The 15,354-nt window shown below is 43.0% G+C and overlaps 1 protein-coding gene across 2 annotated transcripts in view; it reads right to left on the bottom strand.

Annotated features, from left to right (window-relative positions):
- Positions 1–15,354, bottom strand: part of LOC141098586 (cytochrome P450 2C5-like) — a 306,296-nt gene that overhangs the window by 63,536 nt on the left and 227,406 nt on the right. For both annotated transcript variants that reach the window (XM_073586497.1, XM_073586496.1), the window contains exon 8: positions 5,175–5,359. In XM_073586497.1, coding sequence (XP_073442598.1) covers positions 5,175–5,359 — 185 coding nt within the window. The remainder of the gene's footprint in view (positions 1–5,174; positions 5,360–15,354) is intronic.

Raw genomic sequence — 15,354 nt, 5'->3', positions numbered from 1 at the left:
TGCGATTTTTAAGCGTTTTTGCCGCGATTTTCGGCACGAAAATGCTGCGAAAACTTTTAAAAATCGTGCACAGAACGCCCCCCATGCATACCTATGGCATTCCGCACATGCTGTGCTAATGCTGCACTTTTTTTCCACGGCGGAATCGCATCGCGGAAAAAATCCATGATCATTCTTTTGTGCGGAATCGCAAAGAATTGCCGCGATTCTGCACCCATAGGAATGCATGAGAACCGCTTACTTCCCGCATGTGGCTATGCCCACCATGCGGGAAGTTAAGTGTCTCATGTGCGGTTGGTACCCACGGTGTGGAGGAGAGGAGACTGTCCTCTAGGCCCTGGGTACCATACCCCTCTAAAAAAAAGAATAAAAAATAAAATATCGGGGTATATTTACCTTCCGACATCCCGTGCTGCCATCCCGGGCCACAGCGTTCCCAGTAATGCCTTGCGGCAAGGTCCTGTGATGACGTAGTCTCGCGTGACTCTAGCAGTCTCGCGAGATCGCTATAGTAACGCGAGACAACATCATCACAGGTCTCGCAAGGTATCGCTGGGAATGCTGAGGCACGGGATGGCAGCGCAGGACGTCGGAAGGTAAATATACCCCGATTTTTTATTTTTTTATCATTTTTAACATTCTATCTTTTACTATTGATGCCGCATAGGCAGCCTCAATAGTAAAAAGCTGCTCACACTTGTCAAACACTATGTTTGATGAGTGTGACCAACCTGTCAATCACTTTCCAAGCGATGCTTCAAATCGCTTGGAAAGTGCTTGAGAAAATCGCGGCAAAATTGTGAACAGAATCGCGGTGAAATAGCGCGGAAAAAAACGTGCGATTTCTGGGAAGGAGTCCGGTTTTCACTGTGCGTTTTAAAACGCTACGTGGGCCCATAGCCTTAATCGTCCCACCATGGGGAAATTCAGAGCATTACAGCAGCAAGGCAGGAACAAGTACAGATACAGATGCATAAAGGCATTACATTGACAGTAGGTAGGTACATATACGAAAAAAAAAGATATAACCGGACTATCACAACTTTGGATCTATCAGTTCACTGTTTGGGTCGCTCTCCCTTTTGAACAGTGCTGGTTATACAGTCTAACTGCAGCAGGAAGGAAGGACTTTCGATAGCGCTCCCTCTCACATTTAGGATGAAGTAGCCGGCCACTGACAGTACTGCACATCTTTGTCACGGTCTCATGCATGGGATGGGAATCATTCTGCACCATGTAGCTCACCTTGGCCAGTATCCTCCTGTCGCCTACTTCCTGAACTGGATCAAGGGGGCATCCTAGGACAGAGCTGGCCCTTCTAATCAGTTTGTCCAGCCTATTGCTGTCCCTGGTTGATATGCCACTACCCCAGCACGCCACACTAAAGAAAATGACTGATGCCACAACAGAGTTGAAGAAGGATGCAAGGAGTGCCCCCCTAACTCCGAAGGCTCTCAGCATTCTGAGCAGATAAAGCCTACTGTGGCCCTTCCTGTACACTGCATCCAAGTGATGGGCCCAGTCAAGCTTATTATCGAGGATCACACCAAGGTACTTATAGGTGTTGACTATCTCAATGTCATTTCCTTGAATGTTCACCACTACTGGTGGATTTTTTCCCTTGCGAAAGTCCACCACCAATTCCTTGGTCTTCCCGGAATTAATCCTAATGTGGTTCCTCTGACACCACTCCACAAAAGCTTGGTTAGTATCTCTGTACTTTCATCTCCTCCTGTGATGAGGCCTACTATTGCAGAGTCATCAGAAGACTTCTGCAAGTAGCAGCTAGATGAGTTGCACTTAAAATCCGCAGTGTACAGTGTGAAGAGAAAAGGGGCAAGAACTGTACCTTGAGATGCCCCTGTATTGCAGATCACCGTGTCTGACACACTGTCCCGAACCTTTACAAACTGAGGTCAGTTTGTGAGGTAGTTAAGGATCCAGGTGGAGAGTTGGAGGTCCACGCCAACAAGGCCCAGCTTGTCTCTCAGTAGACCTGGCTGTATGGTATTAAAAGCACTAGAGAAATCGAAGAACATTATTCTCACAGTGTTCCCAGGTTTCTCCAGGTGAGAGAGAGTCCTATCTAGAAGGTGGATAATGGCATCATCCACACCAATGCCTGGCCTGTAGGCAAACTGGAGAGGGTCCATATCCGAGCTCACTAGAGGACGGAGACGTGTGAGAACCAATCTCTCTAGTATCTTCATCAGGTGTGATGTCAATGCTACAGGTCTATAGTCATTAAGGTCTTTCAGATAAGGTTTCTTCGGAACTGGTACCACAAACAATAATTTCCACAGTTGTGGTACTATACCTATTCTCAGGCTCATATTGAACAGATATGTAATGATCTCACTCAGCTGGTGCCCGCAGGTTTTGATTAGCCTTGCACTGATGCCGTCAGGACCTGCAGCCTTCAAAACTTTGATCTTATCCAGTTCTTTTGCAACCTGGGTACTTGTAAAGAACAGACCCTGGCTCAGTTGACAAGTTGCAGCAGGGGGTGAGGTTATTGTAGCAGAGAGGTGTGAATGGTATGCAGGGGCAGGAGCAGCCAGTGTGTGACTAAATCTGTTAAAGAATAGATTAAGTTCATTAAGCCCCTCTTTATCTACAACCATCCTGGAGACAGTCTGACTATGCCCAGATATAGACTTTAGACCCTCCCAGACTTCATGAATCCTTTTCTGTGACAATTTTAGTTCAATCTTTCTCTTATAATTAGCCTTTCCCTGCCTGATTAGATTCTTCAGATCTTTCTGCTCCTCTCTCTGCTTGCCCTTGTCATCTGATCTGAAGGCCAACTTCTTCTCTTTGAGAAGAGCCTTTATTCCGGGGCTGATCCATGGTTTATTATTAGAGAAGCACCTCACTACTTTTGTGGGTACCGTGTTGTCTACACAGAAATTAATGTAGTCCGTTACACAGTGTGTGAGACCATCCATGTCATCACCATTGGAATCTTGCAGCACATCCCAAGTGGTTGTTTCAAATCAGTCTCTCAGAGCATCATCACTCTCCTCAGTCCATATCCTCACTGTGCGAGTGACAGCAGGTTCTCTCTGTACAAGTGGCTTGTACACGGGTTGGAGGTGCACTAGGTTGTTATCCGATCTTCCAAGGGGCGGTAGGGCTAAAGAGACATATGCCCCTCTCACATTGGCAAAGAACAAGTCCATATATACTGTATATGTGCATTATCTTATTGTATACCACCCAGGGGTGAATGTTTGTCAGCCCGTACACTTACTGCAGGGCATTTTCAAGTATAGGAGACCCACTCCTTTCTAATGGGAGCATTTTTTTATGAGGCCCTCCTCCACATCTCTTCCAAGTGCCTCCATTCCTCCATTATTTTGGCATCCCTTGCATTCACTGCATAGGCAAACAGTATGGGAGACCCTCTTCCTAATAATGGGAACATTCTTTTCTGGAGGCCCTACTGTACGTCTCTTCAACGGTTTATTTTGGGTGCGCCTAAATTTTTGGAAGCTCTTGCATTCACTGCATAGGAAAACACTATGGGAGACATACTTCCTAATAATTGGAGCGTTGTTTTCAGGAGGCCCTCCTGTACATCTCTTCAAAGGGGTTTTATGGGGTGTCCAAATTTTGGTCAGGCCTTACATTCACTGCACTGCCTTGCTGAAGCTGACAGCTGTGCATTTTGTCTGTGTGGTTAGCAAAAATACAGTGGAACCCACACCGTTCTTTTTTGTTAAATTATTTACTTACAGCACAGGAGCGGCTAATGAATACTCCCATCTGCCGCTCCTGCTCTCACTGTAATTAACGGTAGCAGGTGTTGGATTATGGGATCAGTAGTTCCATCAGCTGACACCTGAATGGAGCTAAGCTTTATACCTCTGACCACAGCTGAGCGCTCCTTCTGTCTTTTGACAGCATGGGAACCGCGACTCTCTGACAGGTGGGAATGATTCCCCCCCCCAGATCAGAAGCGGTGTTTGCCTCGCTGTCATGCACATTTCAGCACAGCAAACACTGGATGTTCGGGCCCCCCATTCAAGTGAATGGGGTCTGGGTTTGGGTCCGGGTGTTGTTCTGGCACTCGAACGCGAACTTTTTGCAACTGTTCGTCAGAACCCACCGGACCTGAACATTCGAGTTTCCGCCCACCTCTACTGCTCTGCTGACAAATTACCTTTAAGGCTGGTAATGTAATTGAATAAAGTTTAGTAAAAAAAAAAAAAATAAATTATTTAAAAAATGTTTGTTTTTTTTCATTATATAAAATATTTTAATGATCACAAATTATGAGCAAGAAAAATTGCATATAGGGAACTCATCCAACCAAAGTTTGACTGTAAAGTATAATCTGACCACACAGCACTTGGCCTAATAATAACATAAAGCAAGAAAATGAGGGTTGGCTTGTATTGAAAAAAATTAATACCAATAGAACTTATTTCCCCACACATGCCACTGACAAAAAATAAAAGGAAAAGTTATGGGCCTTAGAATGCGGTAGCAGAAAAAAAATATATATATCTATATATTTTTCAAATAAGACATTTTTATTATGGAAAAGTAATAGAGCAAAGAGCAAAAAACAATTATATATATTTGGTATTACCTTATAATGGAATAAAACAAAAATAATAATTATTTTGTTTAGCATGGAAAATTATAAAACCTTACAAATCACTTAAGGAATTTGACTTAATTCCTGTAAAAATGCATGTTCATGGCTTCCAAAGCCTCTTTAGTTTGATAAGCAGAGAGCTCAGAAGAGTAAAATGGGTCTATAGGCACCGAAATCAGAATATTGGAGAACATTTGGCAAATGGATGGAAAATACCTGTCCATAAGGGGTTATCCAATACTTATCGATATATAAAAAATAGTCACAAGGTGATTTCAAAATATAAAAACAAAACATCATCTCTTGGACCTCTGTCATTCGTCTGCACCACTGCCCATGCCCCAAATCTCCTCCTTCCTTTTATGTCTAAGTGTTTTGCAAAATACTCCGTCCATACTGGTTGAAACATAACATGACATCCCCGACTGGAAGAGGAAGCGAGGAGACTGGGGAAACTGGACAAAGGCTGCTAAGTGATTATCTATGCCAAAGTAAAAATACATAGTGGAAACCACTTAAATTTGGTGTTACCAAAAAATAAGGTTGAATATTTCTTCTTTTTACTTACTTTGGGAAGGAGAAATCCTCTGAAGTTTACATCCTGAATAGTAGCGTGGGGCAAATTGGATGGAACAATGTTTCCAAATCGCTGAATCTCATGGATAACGGCATCAGTATACGGCATCTCTCTACGATGAATGACCTGGGGCGCATTCGATCCAATAACTTTATCGATCTCACTTTGGACCTTTTCTATTTCCAACACAATATGTAAAAAAAAATATTTGGTGAGAACTTTCATTCATAAAAATGATAACATTTCAGCCAGATTTCCACTTTAGCATTTGATATCATCGTGGTTGTTATGAAATTACAGGTTATGTAACCTTAATTTCCCCTGTGTTGTAGAATATTCAGGATTGAGAGTCCTCAGTAGTTGATACCTTTTAATGGCTAACTGAAAAGATGGTAACAAATTTCAAGCTTTCGAGACTACGCAGGTCTCTTCATCAGGCTAGACTGATGAAGAGACTTGCGTAGTCTCGAAAGCTTGCAATTTGTTACCATCTTTTCAGTTAGCCATTAAAAGATATCAACCACTGAGGACTCTCAATTCTAAATATTCATGAATCTACAGGCTAACATGGTACAAAGATATATATCTTTCCTGTACCCTGTGTTGTAATAATTTTTTCAGCATTCATCTGTAGAGAAATTTTGAGATTGTAATTTTACCTAAATCAGAAGCTATTTTGTTTCAATAATTTTTATTTTGGGAAATGTTGCAATATCAGGATAGGAAAAAAACAAAAAAACTGAACTGAAGTAGAATTGAATGACATACATGATGTAAAAGCATGTTCACATTGGCCATAGAAGCAAGCAAAACCAAAGGAAAAAACAATGTATGCATATACCCTAATAAAAATAAATAAGTAAAAAAGCAAGTGCATTAAATAACATAGGGTACTTAGTAAACACTATTTTGATCAAAAAAGTATAAAGCTGTCCCACCACAACAAGGTATACCCATTTGAGACAGTAACTACACTAACGGTTAAAACCTACCTAGTGTGAATAGTAGCAGAGTCTCTGGGTCCCAAACGGACACCCAGCTTCAGAGGGACTAAATAAACTACACAGCTCAGTAGAATGGAGGCCACACCCTATTTGTACTGAATACAAAAATGCTGAAGAAAAAACAAAAAAACTGAACTGAAGTAGAATTGAATGACATACATGATGTAAAAGCATGTTCACATTGGCCATAGAAGCAAGCAAAACCAAAGGAAAAAACAATGTATGCATATACCCTAATAAAAATAAATAAGTAAAAAAGCAAGTGCATTAAATAACATAGGGTACTTAGTAAACACTATTTTGATCAAAAAAGTATAAAGCTGTCCCACCACGACAAGGTGTACCCATTTGAGACAGTAACTACACTGAAGCTGGGTGTCCGTTTGGGACCCAGAGACTCTGCTACTATTCACACTAGGTAGGTTTTAACCGTTAGTGTAGTTACTGTCTCAAATGGGTACACCTTGTCGTGGTGGGACAGCTTTATACTTTTTTGATCAAAATAGTGTTTACTAAGTACCCTATGTTATTTAATGCACTTGCTTTTTTACTTATTTATTTTTATTAGGGTATATGCATACATTGTTTTTTCCTTTGGTTTTGCTTAATATCAGGATAGGGGAAAATTCAACATATATAATATTATTGGAGTATATTGAATAATACCATAGAAACTATGTGAAGAATAATAATATAAATTTTTACAGGATAATGGGTGAAAGTGAAAAAAGGGGGAGAGGGAACTAGGTGAACTTGGATACGGTAGGAAAAAGGAGAAATTTGGGATAAAACAACAAAAAGAATGGGAAACAGAACAAAGCAGTAGTCCACTGAGAGTGGTGAGACGGTAAAGAGCAACCATCTTAAAAGATTTATACATGACATGTCCACTGAAAAAAAAAACACAAAAATTGAGCTTGGTTTGAGTTGGTACACATGCAGCATATAAATGCATGTTCACATGGCCAAAAAAGTATACACAACCTACAAAAGATAAAATGAAAAAAACCCTGCTATAATTAAATAAGTAAAAAGCAAAAGTGCATTTAAATCATACAGAGTTCTTAGTAATACTGTATTTGATCAAACATAGCATAAAAGCCGTCCCACCATCGACAAGGTGACTCTGTGGTCGGGGCGGCCCTACACTCTCTAGTACTAATAACCTTATCATGTGTCAAAGTTGACATCTGTGTGAGTAAGGGCAGACAAGGACCGGGTCCCAACCAGTGGACACCAGTCAGGGGAAGCTTCTAAATATGATTTCCAGCTCAGGAGAGGGAGGCCACACCCCAGCTTGCACAGAATGCAAAAATACAAAGAAAAAACACAAAAATTGAGCTTGGTTTGAGTTGGTACACATGCAGTATATAAATGCATGTTCACATGGCCAAAAAGCATACAAAACCTACAAAAGACAAAATGAAAAAACCCTGCTATAATTAAATGAGTAAAAAGCAAAAGTGCATTTAAATCATACAGAGTTCTTAGTAATAGTGTATTTGATCAAACACAGTATTACTAAGAATATCGGAGTTGATATTGTTTGTAAAAGTTTGCTGTCAAGTTTTATTAGAATTTTTTTTATTTTCATCTTGTTCCCATTTGATTATGTTATTTTGCTTGACAAATTCTGTGTCTGAATTAAAAAGAGCATATACATTTTTCATATTCCACACTGAAACCAAATGGGTATTTCTTAAATGAGTATTAATAGCCTTAGGTAACACTGAGGGGAGAAAGATTTTGCTTCTGATACATTTTATTATGTCTAGGAGGCTGTATAGTTCCTCATCTGGTAGACTGAATGCAAATTTTAAAGTTTGAAAGTTTTCTATATTATATCTATTGGGAGCTTTAAGTAGATACAAACAGTCTTTGGTGCCTAAATTAGACCATTTACTGTAAGGAAAATGAGGAAAAATGTGAAAGAAAATATGCAATGGCACTTGTTCTAGTGGAAAAGAGGATAGATTCTGAGATGTTAATTTATATATTTTTTTTCCAAGGTGCCATTGTGGCATTTAATAATGGATGGGAAGGTAGTGGAAGGGAGGGAACCAATAAATGTAGTAAAATTAGAAATGTTAATGGGTTTTGATTATTTTGGTTTTCTTCCAAAGTAACCCTATTGTGCTTCATGTTGGGTATAAGCCACTTTAATATTTGCTTGATAATAATCCTGTAAATTGGGGAGGGCTAAGCCCCCTTTATTCTTACTTTTGAAACAGATATTTCTACTTGCTCTTGGTGTTTTTTTTATGCCAAATGAAACATGATAGTCGTTTGTGAAATTTTTGAATCCAGGATGAAGAGATAATTAAAGGAACTTTAATAAAAATATATAGAAGTCTAGGACTTCCACTTTGGCATTTGATATCATCGTGGTTGTTATGAAATTGCAGGTTATGTGACCTTATTTTCCACCTTGTAGTCCAAATTTTTTCCACATTCTTCTCTAGAGAAATTCTGAGATTGTAATTATACCTAAACCAAAAGTTGTTTTGACCAGAGGGAGTTGTATTTGGAATTTGTGCTCTCTTAGATAAGGATCACTATTACAAAATCTCTTATTTCTTCTGGTGGGAATCTATACTATTGTAGTTAGTAGGCCAAAATAGTATACCATCAATTTTCATGATGGATGCTTCGTCTGGTCCTCAGAAATGCTCTGCCTAGCCTATTTTTCCTTTAGGGCACAATGTTGGGCATCATAACTATTCACAGAGGCTTTCGGTGCCGAGAAGGCCCCTGATGTCATGACAGACACCATGAGGTAGTAACTAGAGATGAATGAAAACAAGGATGTTTGGGTCCGGCAGGTTCGGCAAAACAGCTACAAAAAATTAGAACAGTACCTGAACCTGAACCTGGACCCCATTCACTTGAATGGGGGGCCAGAACATCCAGTGTTTGCTGTGCTGTAATGTGCATAACAGCGTGGCAAACACCGTTTATGATTGGCTGGGAAATCATCCCCGCCGTTCAGAGAGACACGGTTCCCACACTGTCAAAAGACAGCGTGAGCGCTAAGCTGTGATTGGAGGTATAAAGTTTACCTCCGGTCACTGGTGTCAGCTGATGAGACTACCGATCTCATAATCCGATACATGCTACCGCTAATTACAGTGAGAGCAGGAGCGACGGATAGGAGTATTCATTAGCCGCTCTTGTGCTTTAAATAAATAAGTTTAAAAAAACGGCGTGGGCTCCCCTGTATTTTTGCTAACCAGACAAACAAAACTCACAGCTGGGGGCTGCTACCCTCAGCTGTCAGCTTCAGCAAGGTTAGTTATCAAGAATAGAGGGGTCACCATTCTGTTTTTTTAATTAATTAAATAAATAATTAAAATAAATGGCGATAAGTCCCCCCTCATTTTTGACAACCGAACTTACTAAAGCAGACAGCTGAGGGGCTGGTATTCTCAGGCTGGTAAGGGGCCATGGATTTTGCCCCCAACATAAAAATAGCAGCCTGCGCTATTCTGGCACTTTGCCAAGCTCTTCCCACTTGTCCTGTAGTGGTGGCAAGTGGGACTCATATTTGTAGAGTTGATGTCAACTTTGTATTGGCAGGTGACATCAAGCCCACTGCTTAGTAATGGAGAAGCATCTGTAAGACACCCATCCATTACTAATCCAATAGATGAATGGTCTTTAAACACACAGCAAGAATAAAGTCCTCTTTTTGAAATAAGTCAAAACACAGTTTTCCATTTTTATTTAAATGCCTAATTCCAGCGAAGCCCTAATTCTCCTGTAATAAAAGTAAAACAAGAAAAAAAACAATATACCATACCGGTCCGTCATTATGTCTCACGCTGTCAGGATTCGTACCGGGGTCTAGTCTGGGTTCCACAGCAAGTTTCGCTGCCTTACTGGCTGTGCCACACAGCCAGTCAGAATATTCAGTTTCTGATCAACTAGTTCTTTTTCGTTCATCATTCTTCCCCGTTCTGGTGATTGGCTGCTTCACTGTTTCCTGTTCGTATGTCCCGCCTTCTTCCTATTTAGCACTCCTCAGGGCTTTCACTCCTTGCCGGTGATTCTTTTGTGGTACGGATTCCTGCCTTCTCCACTGCGCTGCCCGGTACAACCTCTGACAGCCTCCCGGTCTCTCTTTCGTCTGAGTACCTCTGGACTCTAGCTTTCCGCTTTGTCTTTGCTGAAAGTTATTACTGTTTGGTGTGTTAGTTTTGGGTTTCGTGGATTAACCCTTCAGGTTCGTTCTCTCTTTAGTATCACTCTTGTAGTCCTCCTTGCTGCTGCTTGTCTCCCTTAGGTTTTCCAGCATTAATTCCACCCTCGGTTTACCCTCACTGTAGCTCCCTGCACTTATGCCGAGGAAGGGACCGCCGCCCAGTTGTCGCCCACCGGCTAGGGTGGGACCGGCAAGTAGGTAGGGTCAGCGGGGGGGTGGAGCTCAGTGGCACCTTCTTTCCCCGCCGTGTGGTGGAATCATAACATAATCACCGGCCACCCAAATGGACGCTATGACCTCCTTAGTCAATCAGATGCAGGGTCTTACTCAGCTGGTGCAAGATCTTGCTGCGCAGGTCCAGCGTCAGGAGCAAATTCAAGCAGCTGCCGTGGCAGGGACAACTAATTTTAAGCCTAGAGTTAACTTACCCGAGCCATTTTTCGGAGATAGAAGCCAATTTGTTTCTTTTAGAGAAAATTGTAAATTATATTTTCAATTACGACCTCTTTCTTCTGGTCCTCCAGCTCAAAGAGTCCGTATCATAATCTCTCGCTTACGGGAGGGGCCCCAAGAGTGGGCCTTCTCTCTGCCGCCAGATTCAAATCTCCGTGTTTCAGTAGACGACTTCTTTCAAGCCTTAGGGAATATTTATGATGAGCCTGACCAAGTAGCTCTGGCCGAGGCAAATCTCACCTCCCTGTTCCAGGGTGATCAGGAGGTAGAGATTTATTGCACCCAGTTTCGTAGATGGAGCTTAGCTACCCATTGGAATGATCCCACCCTACGGAATCAATTTCAGCGGGGCCTTTCTCCAGCCCTAAAGGATGAACTGGTACATTACACCCTGCCCCAGTCTCTAGAGGAGCTGATGGCCTTAATGGTCAGAATTGATCGCAGGTTAAGGGCGAGGAGATCGGAGCAGGCAGCAGCGCATGTTTCCGTTTTCTCTAGGGTCACTCCAGCTGTTCCGAGTCTGCCAGCTGCCGAACCTATGGAAGTGGGAGCCATGCAAACTACCACAGAACCTAGTCCTTGCCATCCATGCCACGCACTTGGAACCTGTTTTTACTGCGGGGATCCTCGGCACTGGATAAAGGATTGCCCGCGGCGCCCTTGCACTCCACAAGAATCTTCTCGGAATACACCACCTAGGCCTGTGGGTGGACAGGTAATTCCTTTAAGTTCTAAGAGACTCTTGGTGCCAATTTCTATCGCTTTCTCCTCCTCTAAGGGAGAAGGAGTGGCCATGATTGATTCAGGGGCTACTGCTAATTTTATGTGTTATGAGTTTGCTGTCTCTTTGGGTATTTTTTTAATTCCACTCGCTCACCCCACTAAATTAGTTGGTATTGATAACACCCCACTAGCTAATGGGGAGATTAGTCTCTGTACTCCATTGCTATCATTTCATGTTGGTGTACTGCATGTGGAAGAACTGTCATTTTTGGTTATGCATGACCTCCCAACTAGTGTCATACTGGGGCTCCCATGGCTCCAGCTCCATAATCCCAACATTAACTGGGTTTCTGGTGAATTAGAAAGTGGGGTGCAGATTGTTCACAGAAATGCCTGTTAACACACGTTTGTGGTATCGTCTCCATACAAGCTTCTCTTCAGAGTCTTTTGGGCCAATTCGCAGATGTCTTTTTTATGAAGGAGTCTGAGCGGTTGCCACCTCATCGCTCTTATGACTGTACTATCAATTTGGTTCCCAATTGTAAATTCCCTAAGGGACGCTTATACAATTTATCTCCTCCTGAAAGAGAAGCTTTACGTGAGTATGTACAAGAGGCTCTAAGAAAGGGGCATATTCGTCCGTCCACCTCACCCCTGGCCGCAGGTTTCTTTTTTGTCAGTAAAAAGGATGGAGGACTCAGGCCGTGTGTAGATTACCGAGGTCTTAATGAGATAACTGTCCGTAACCAATATCCACTACCGTTGATTCCGGACATGTTTAACCAGGTTCAGGGGGCTCGATGGTTCTCGAAGTTGGACCTGAGAGGGGCGTATAATCTCATTCGTGTAAAGGCTGGCGACGAGTGGAAGACCGCCTTCAATACCCCCGAGGGCCACTTCGAGTGTCTGGTTATGCCCTTTGGGCTGTGCAATGCTCCAGCGATTTTTCAAAATTTCACCAATGATATTTTCCAACATGCTATTGGCCGCTATGTAATTGTCTATCTGGATGATATTTTGGTGTTCTCTCCTGACTGGGACTCACATTTGAATCATGTAAGGGATGTACTCCGCAATAACCAACTTTTCGCCAAGCAAGAAAAGTGTATTTTCGGGGTCCAAAGTCTATCTTTTTTGGGTCATATTTTGACACCCCAGGCCATCACAATGGAGCCGGAGAAGGTAAAAGCGGTTCTTAATTGCGCTCGTCCTGCATCTTTGAAAGCTCTTCAAAGATTTCTGGGGTTTGCCAACTTTTACCGCAAGTTTATAAAAAAACTTCTCTATTGTGGTGAAACCTCTCACAGATCTTACTGTGAAAGGTTCCGACTTGGTAAACTGGAGTAAGGATGCAGTGGACGCCTTCACGTTTCTTAAGGAGAGCTTTGCCACTGCTCCTGTTCTTACCCAGCCTGATCAGGAGAGACCCTTTTGTTGTTGAGGTTGACGCCTCGGAAGCGGGGGTGGGGGCAGTACTTTCACAGGGGACTTCGTCTTTGACTCATTTGAAACCCTGTGCATTCTTCTCAAAGAAGTTTTCCCCAGCGGAAAAAAACTATGATATTGGGAACAGGGAACTGCTCGCTATAAAGTTGGCCTTTGAGGAATGACGGCATTTCCTGGAGGGGGCCAAACATCCTGTTACTGTCCTCACCGACCATAAGAATCTTGAATATCTCAAAACGGCCAAACGGCTAAATCCAAGACAGGCAAGGTGGGCGTTGTTCTTTTCACGTTTTAATTTTGTGATTTCTTTCAGACCCGGCTGCAAAAACGCCAGAGCAGACGCGCTATCTAGAAGCTTCTTGCCTGAACAACCGTCAAACATCCCACCTGTTCCCATTTTACCTGAGAAAGTGTTTTTGGCTGCTAATACCTCTGATTTGTTTGCTGAAGTTAAACAATTTCAACATTTGTCTCCGTCCGGCTCTCCTGATAATAAATGGTTCGTTCCCTGTCATTTGCGTTTGAGACTGCTGAATGAATACCACAACTCTCCTCTTTCAGGTCACCCTGGTATTTCGGGTACTATGGAGTCAATCTCCAGAAATTTTTGGTGGCCGACTTTACGCCGGGATGCCACTGCCTATGTCAAGGCGTGTGACATTTGTGCCCGGTCTAAGGTTAACCGCTCACGGCCTTTGGGAGAACTATGTCCTCTACCTGTTCCCTCCAAGCCATGGACCCATCTGTCCATGGACTTTGTTACTGATGTACCTCCCTCCCTGGGAATAACTACCTTGTGGGTTGTGGTAGATCGCTTTAGTAAGATGGCGCACTTTATTCCTTTACCCAAATTACCATCCGCCAAGCAATTGGTCCCCTTGTTTCTAAATCATGTGGTGCGGCTGCATGGAATTCCTTCTAATATTGTCTCAGATAGGGGTACCCAATTTGTCTCCAAATTCTGGAGAGCTTTCTGTAGTAAAATTGGCGTTTCCCTTGCTTTCTCATCGGCCTTTCACCCGGAGACCAATGGGCAGACAGAACGGGCCAATCAAGCTCTTGAACAATTCTTACATTGCTATGTGGCTGATAAGCAAGAGACCTGGGCATCTTTTATTGCCTTGGCAGAGTTTGCCATAAATAATAGGGTGAACTCTTCCACAGGGATGTCTCCCTTCTTCTGCAACATGGGATTTCACCCTAAATCCAGTTCTTTCTCTGAGGACCCCTTGGACAGTCCTGAGGTAGAGATTGTTTCCTCTGATCTGCGGTCGGTTTGGGAGCAGGTCCAAAGCAACATCAAAAAAGCTCATGAGTCACAGTGCCGCTTTGCTAATAGGAAGCGGAGGAGAAGTCCTTCCTTTGAAGTTGGGCAGAAAGTGTGGCTTTCTACTAAAAATCTGAAACTGAGAGTCCCCTCTGGTAAACTGGCTCCCCGGTACATTGGGCCCTTTAAAATATCTCAGATAATCAACTCTGTTTCTGTCAAATTCGACCTCCCCCAGGCGATGAGAGTGCATAGGGTATTCCATGTTTCTCTCCTAAAACCTTATGTACCTCCAGTTTGTCCTGCTGACACACCTCCTGCTGTTGTACTTGGTCACCCCAAGTTTGAGGTAAGAAAGATCTTCAACTCCAGGAAAGTTCGTGGGGTCCTGCAGTACCTGGTGGACTGAAAGGGGTATGGCCCTGAGGAGAGGTCGTGGGTGTCTTATTCCGAGGTTCATGCCCCCAGGTTGTGTAGGAGGTTCCATGTCGATTTTCCTGAGAAGCCTTCCCCGGGTGAGTGTCCGGAGGCCCTCATAAAGGAGGGGGTAATGTCAGGATTCGTACCGGGGTCTAGTCTGGGTTCCACAGCAAGTTTCGCTGCCTTACTGGCTGTGCCACACAGCCAGTCAGAATATTCAGTTTCTGATCAACTAGTTCTTTTTCGTTCATCATTCTTCCCCGTTCTGGTGATTGGCTGCTTCACTGTTTCCTGTTCGTATGTCCCGCCTTCTTCCTATTTAGCACTCCTCAGGGCTTTCACTCCTTGCCGGTGATTCTTTTGTGGTACGGATTCCTGCCTTCTCCACTGCGCTGCCCGGTACAACCTCTGACAGCCTCCCGGTCTCTCTTTCGTCTGAGTACCTCTGGACTCTAGCTTTCCGCTTTGTCTTTGCTGACAGTTTAGTACTGTTTGGTGTGTTAGTTTTGGGTTTCGTGGATTAACCCTTCAGGTTCGTTCTCTCTTTAGTATCACTCTTGTAGCCCTCCTTGCTGCTGCTTGTCTCCTTTAGGTTTTCCAGCATTAATTCCACCCTCGGTTTACCCTCACTGTAGCTCCCTGCACTTACGCCGAGGA

This window comes from Dendrobates tinctorius, unplaced genomic scaffold (genome assembly GCF_039654945.1).
Source record: "Dendrobates tinctorius isolate UK_male_01 unplaced genomic scaffold, ASM3965494v1 ptg000093l, whole genome shotgun sequence".
In the NCBI taxonomy this organism is placed as follows: domain Eukaryota; kingdom Metazoa; phylum Chordata; class Amphibia; order Anura; family Dendrobatidae; genus Dendrobates; species Dendrobates tinctorius.
The sequence above is the reverse complement of the archived record's forward strand: the minus strand, read 5'-3'. Positions and strand labels throughout refer to the sequence as shown.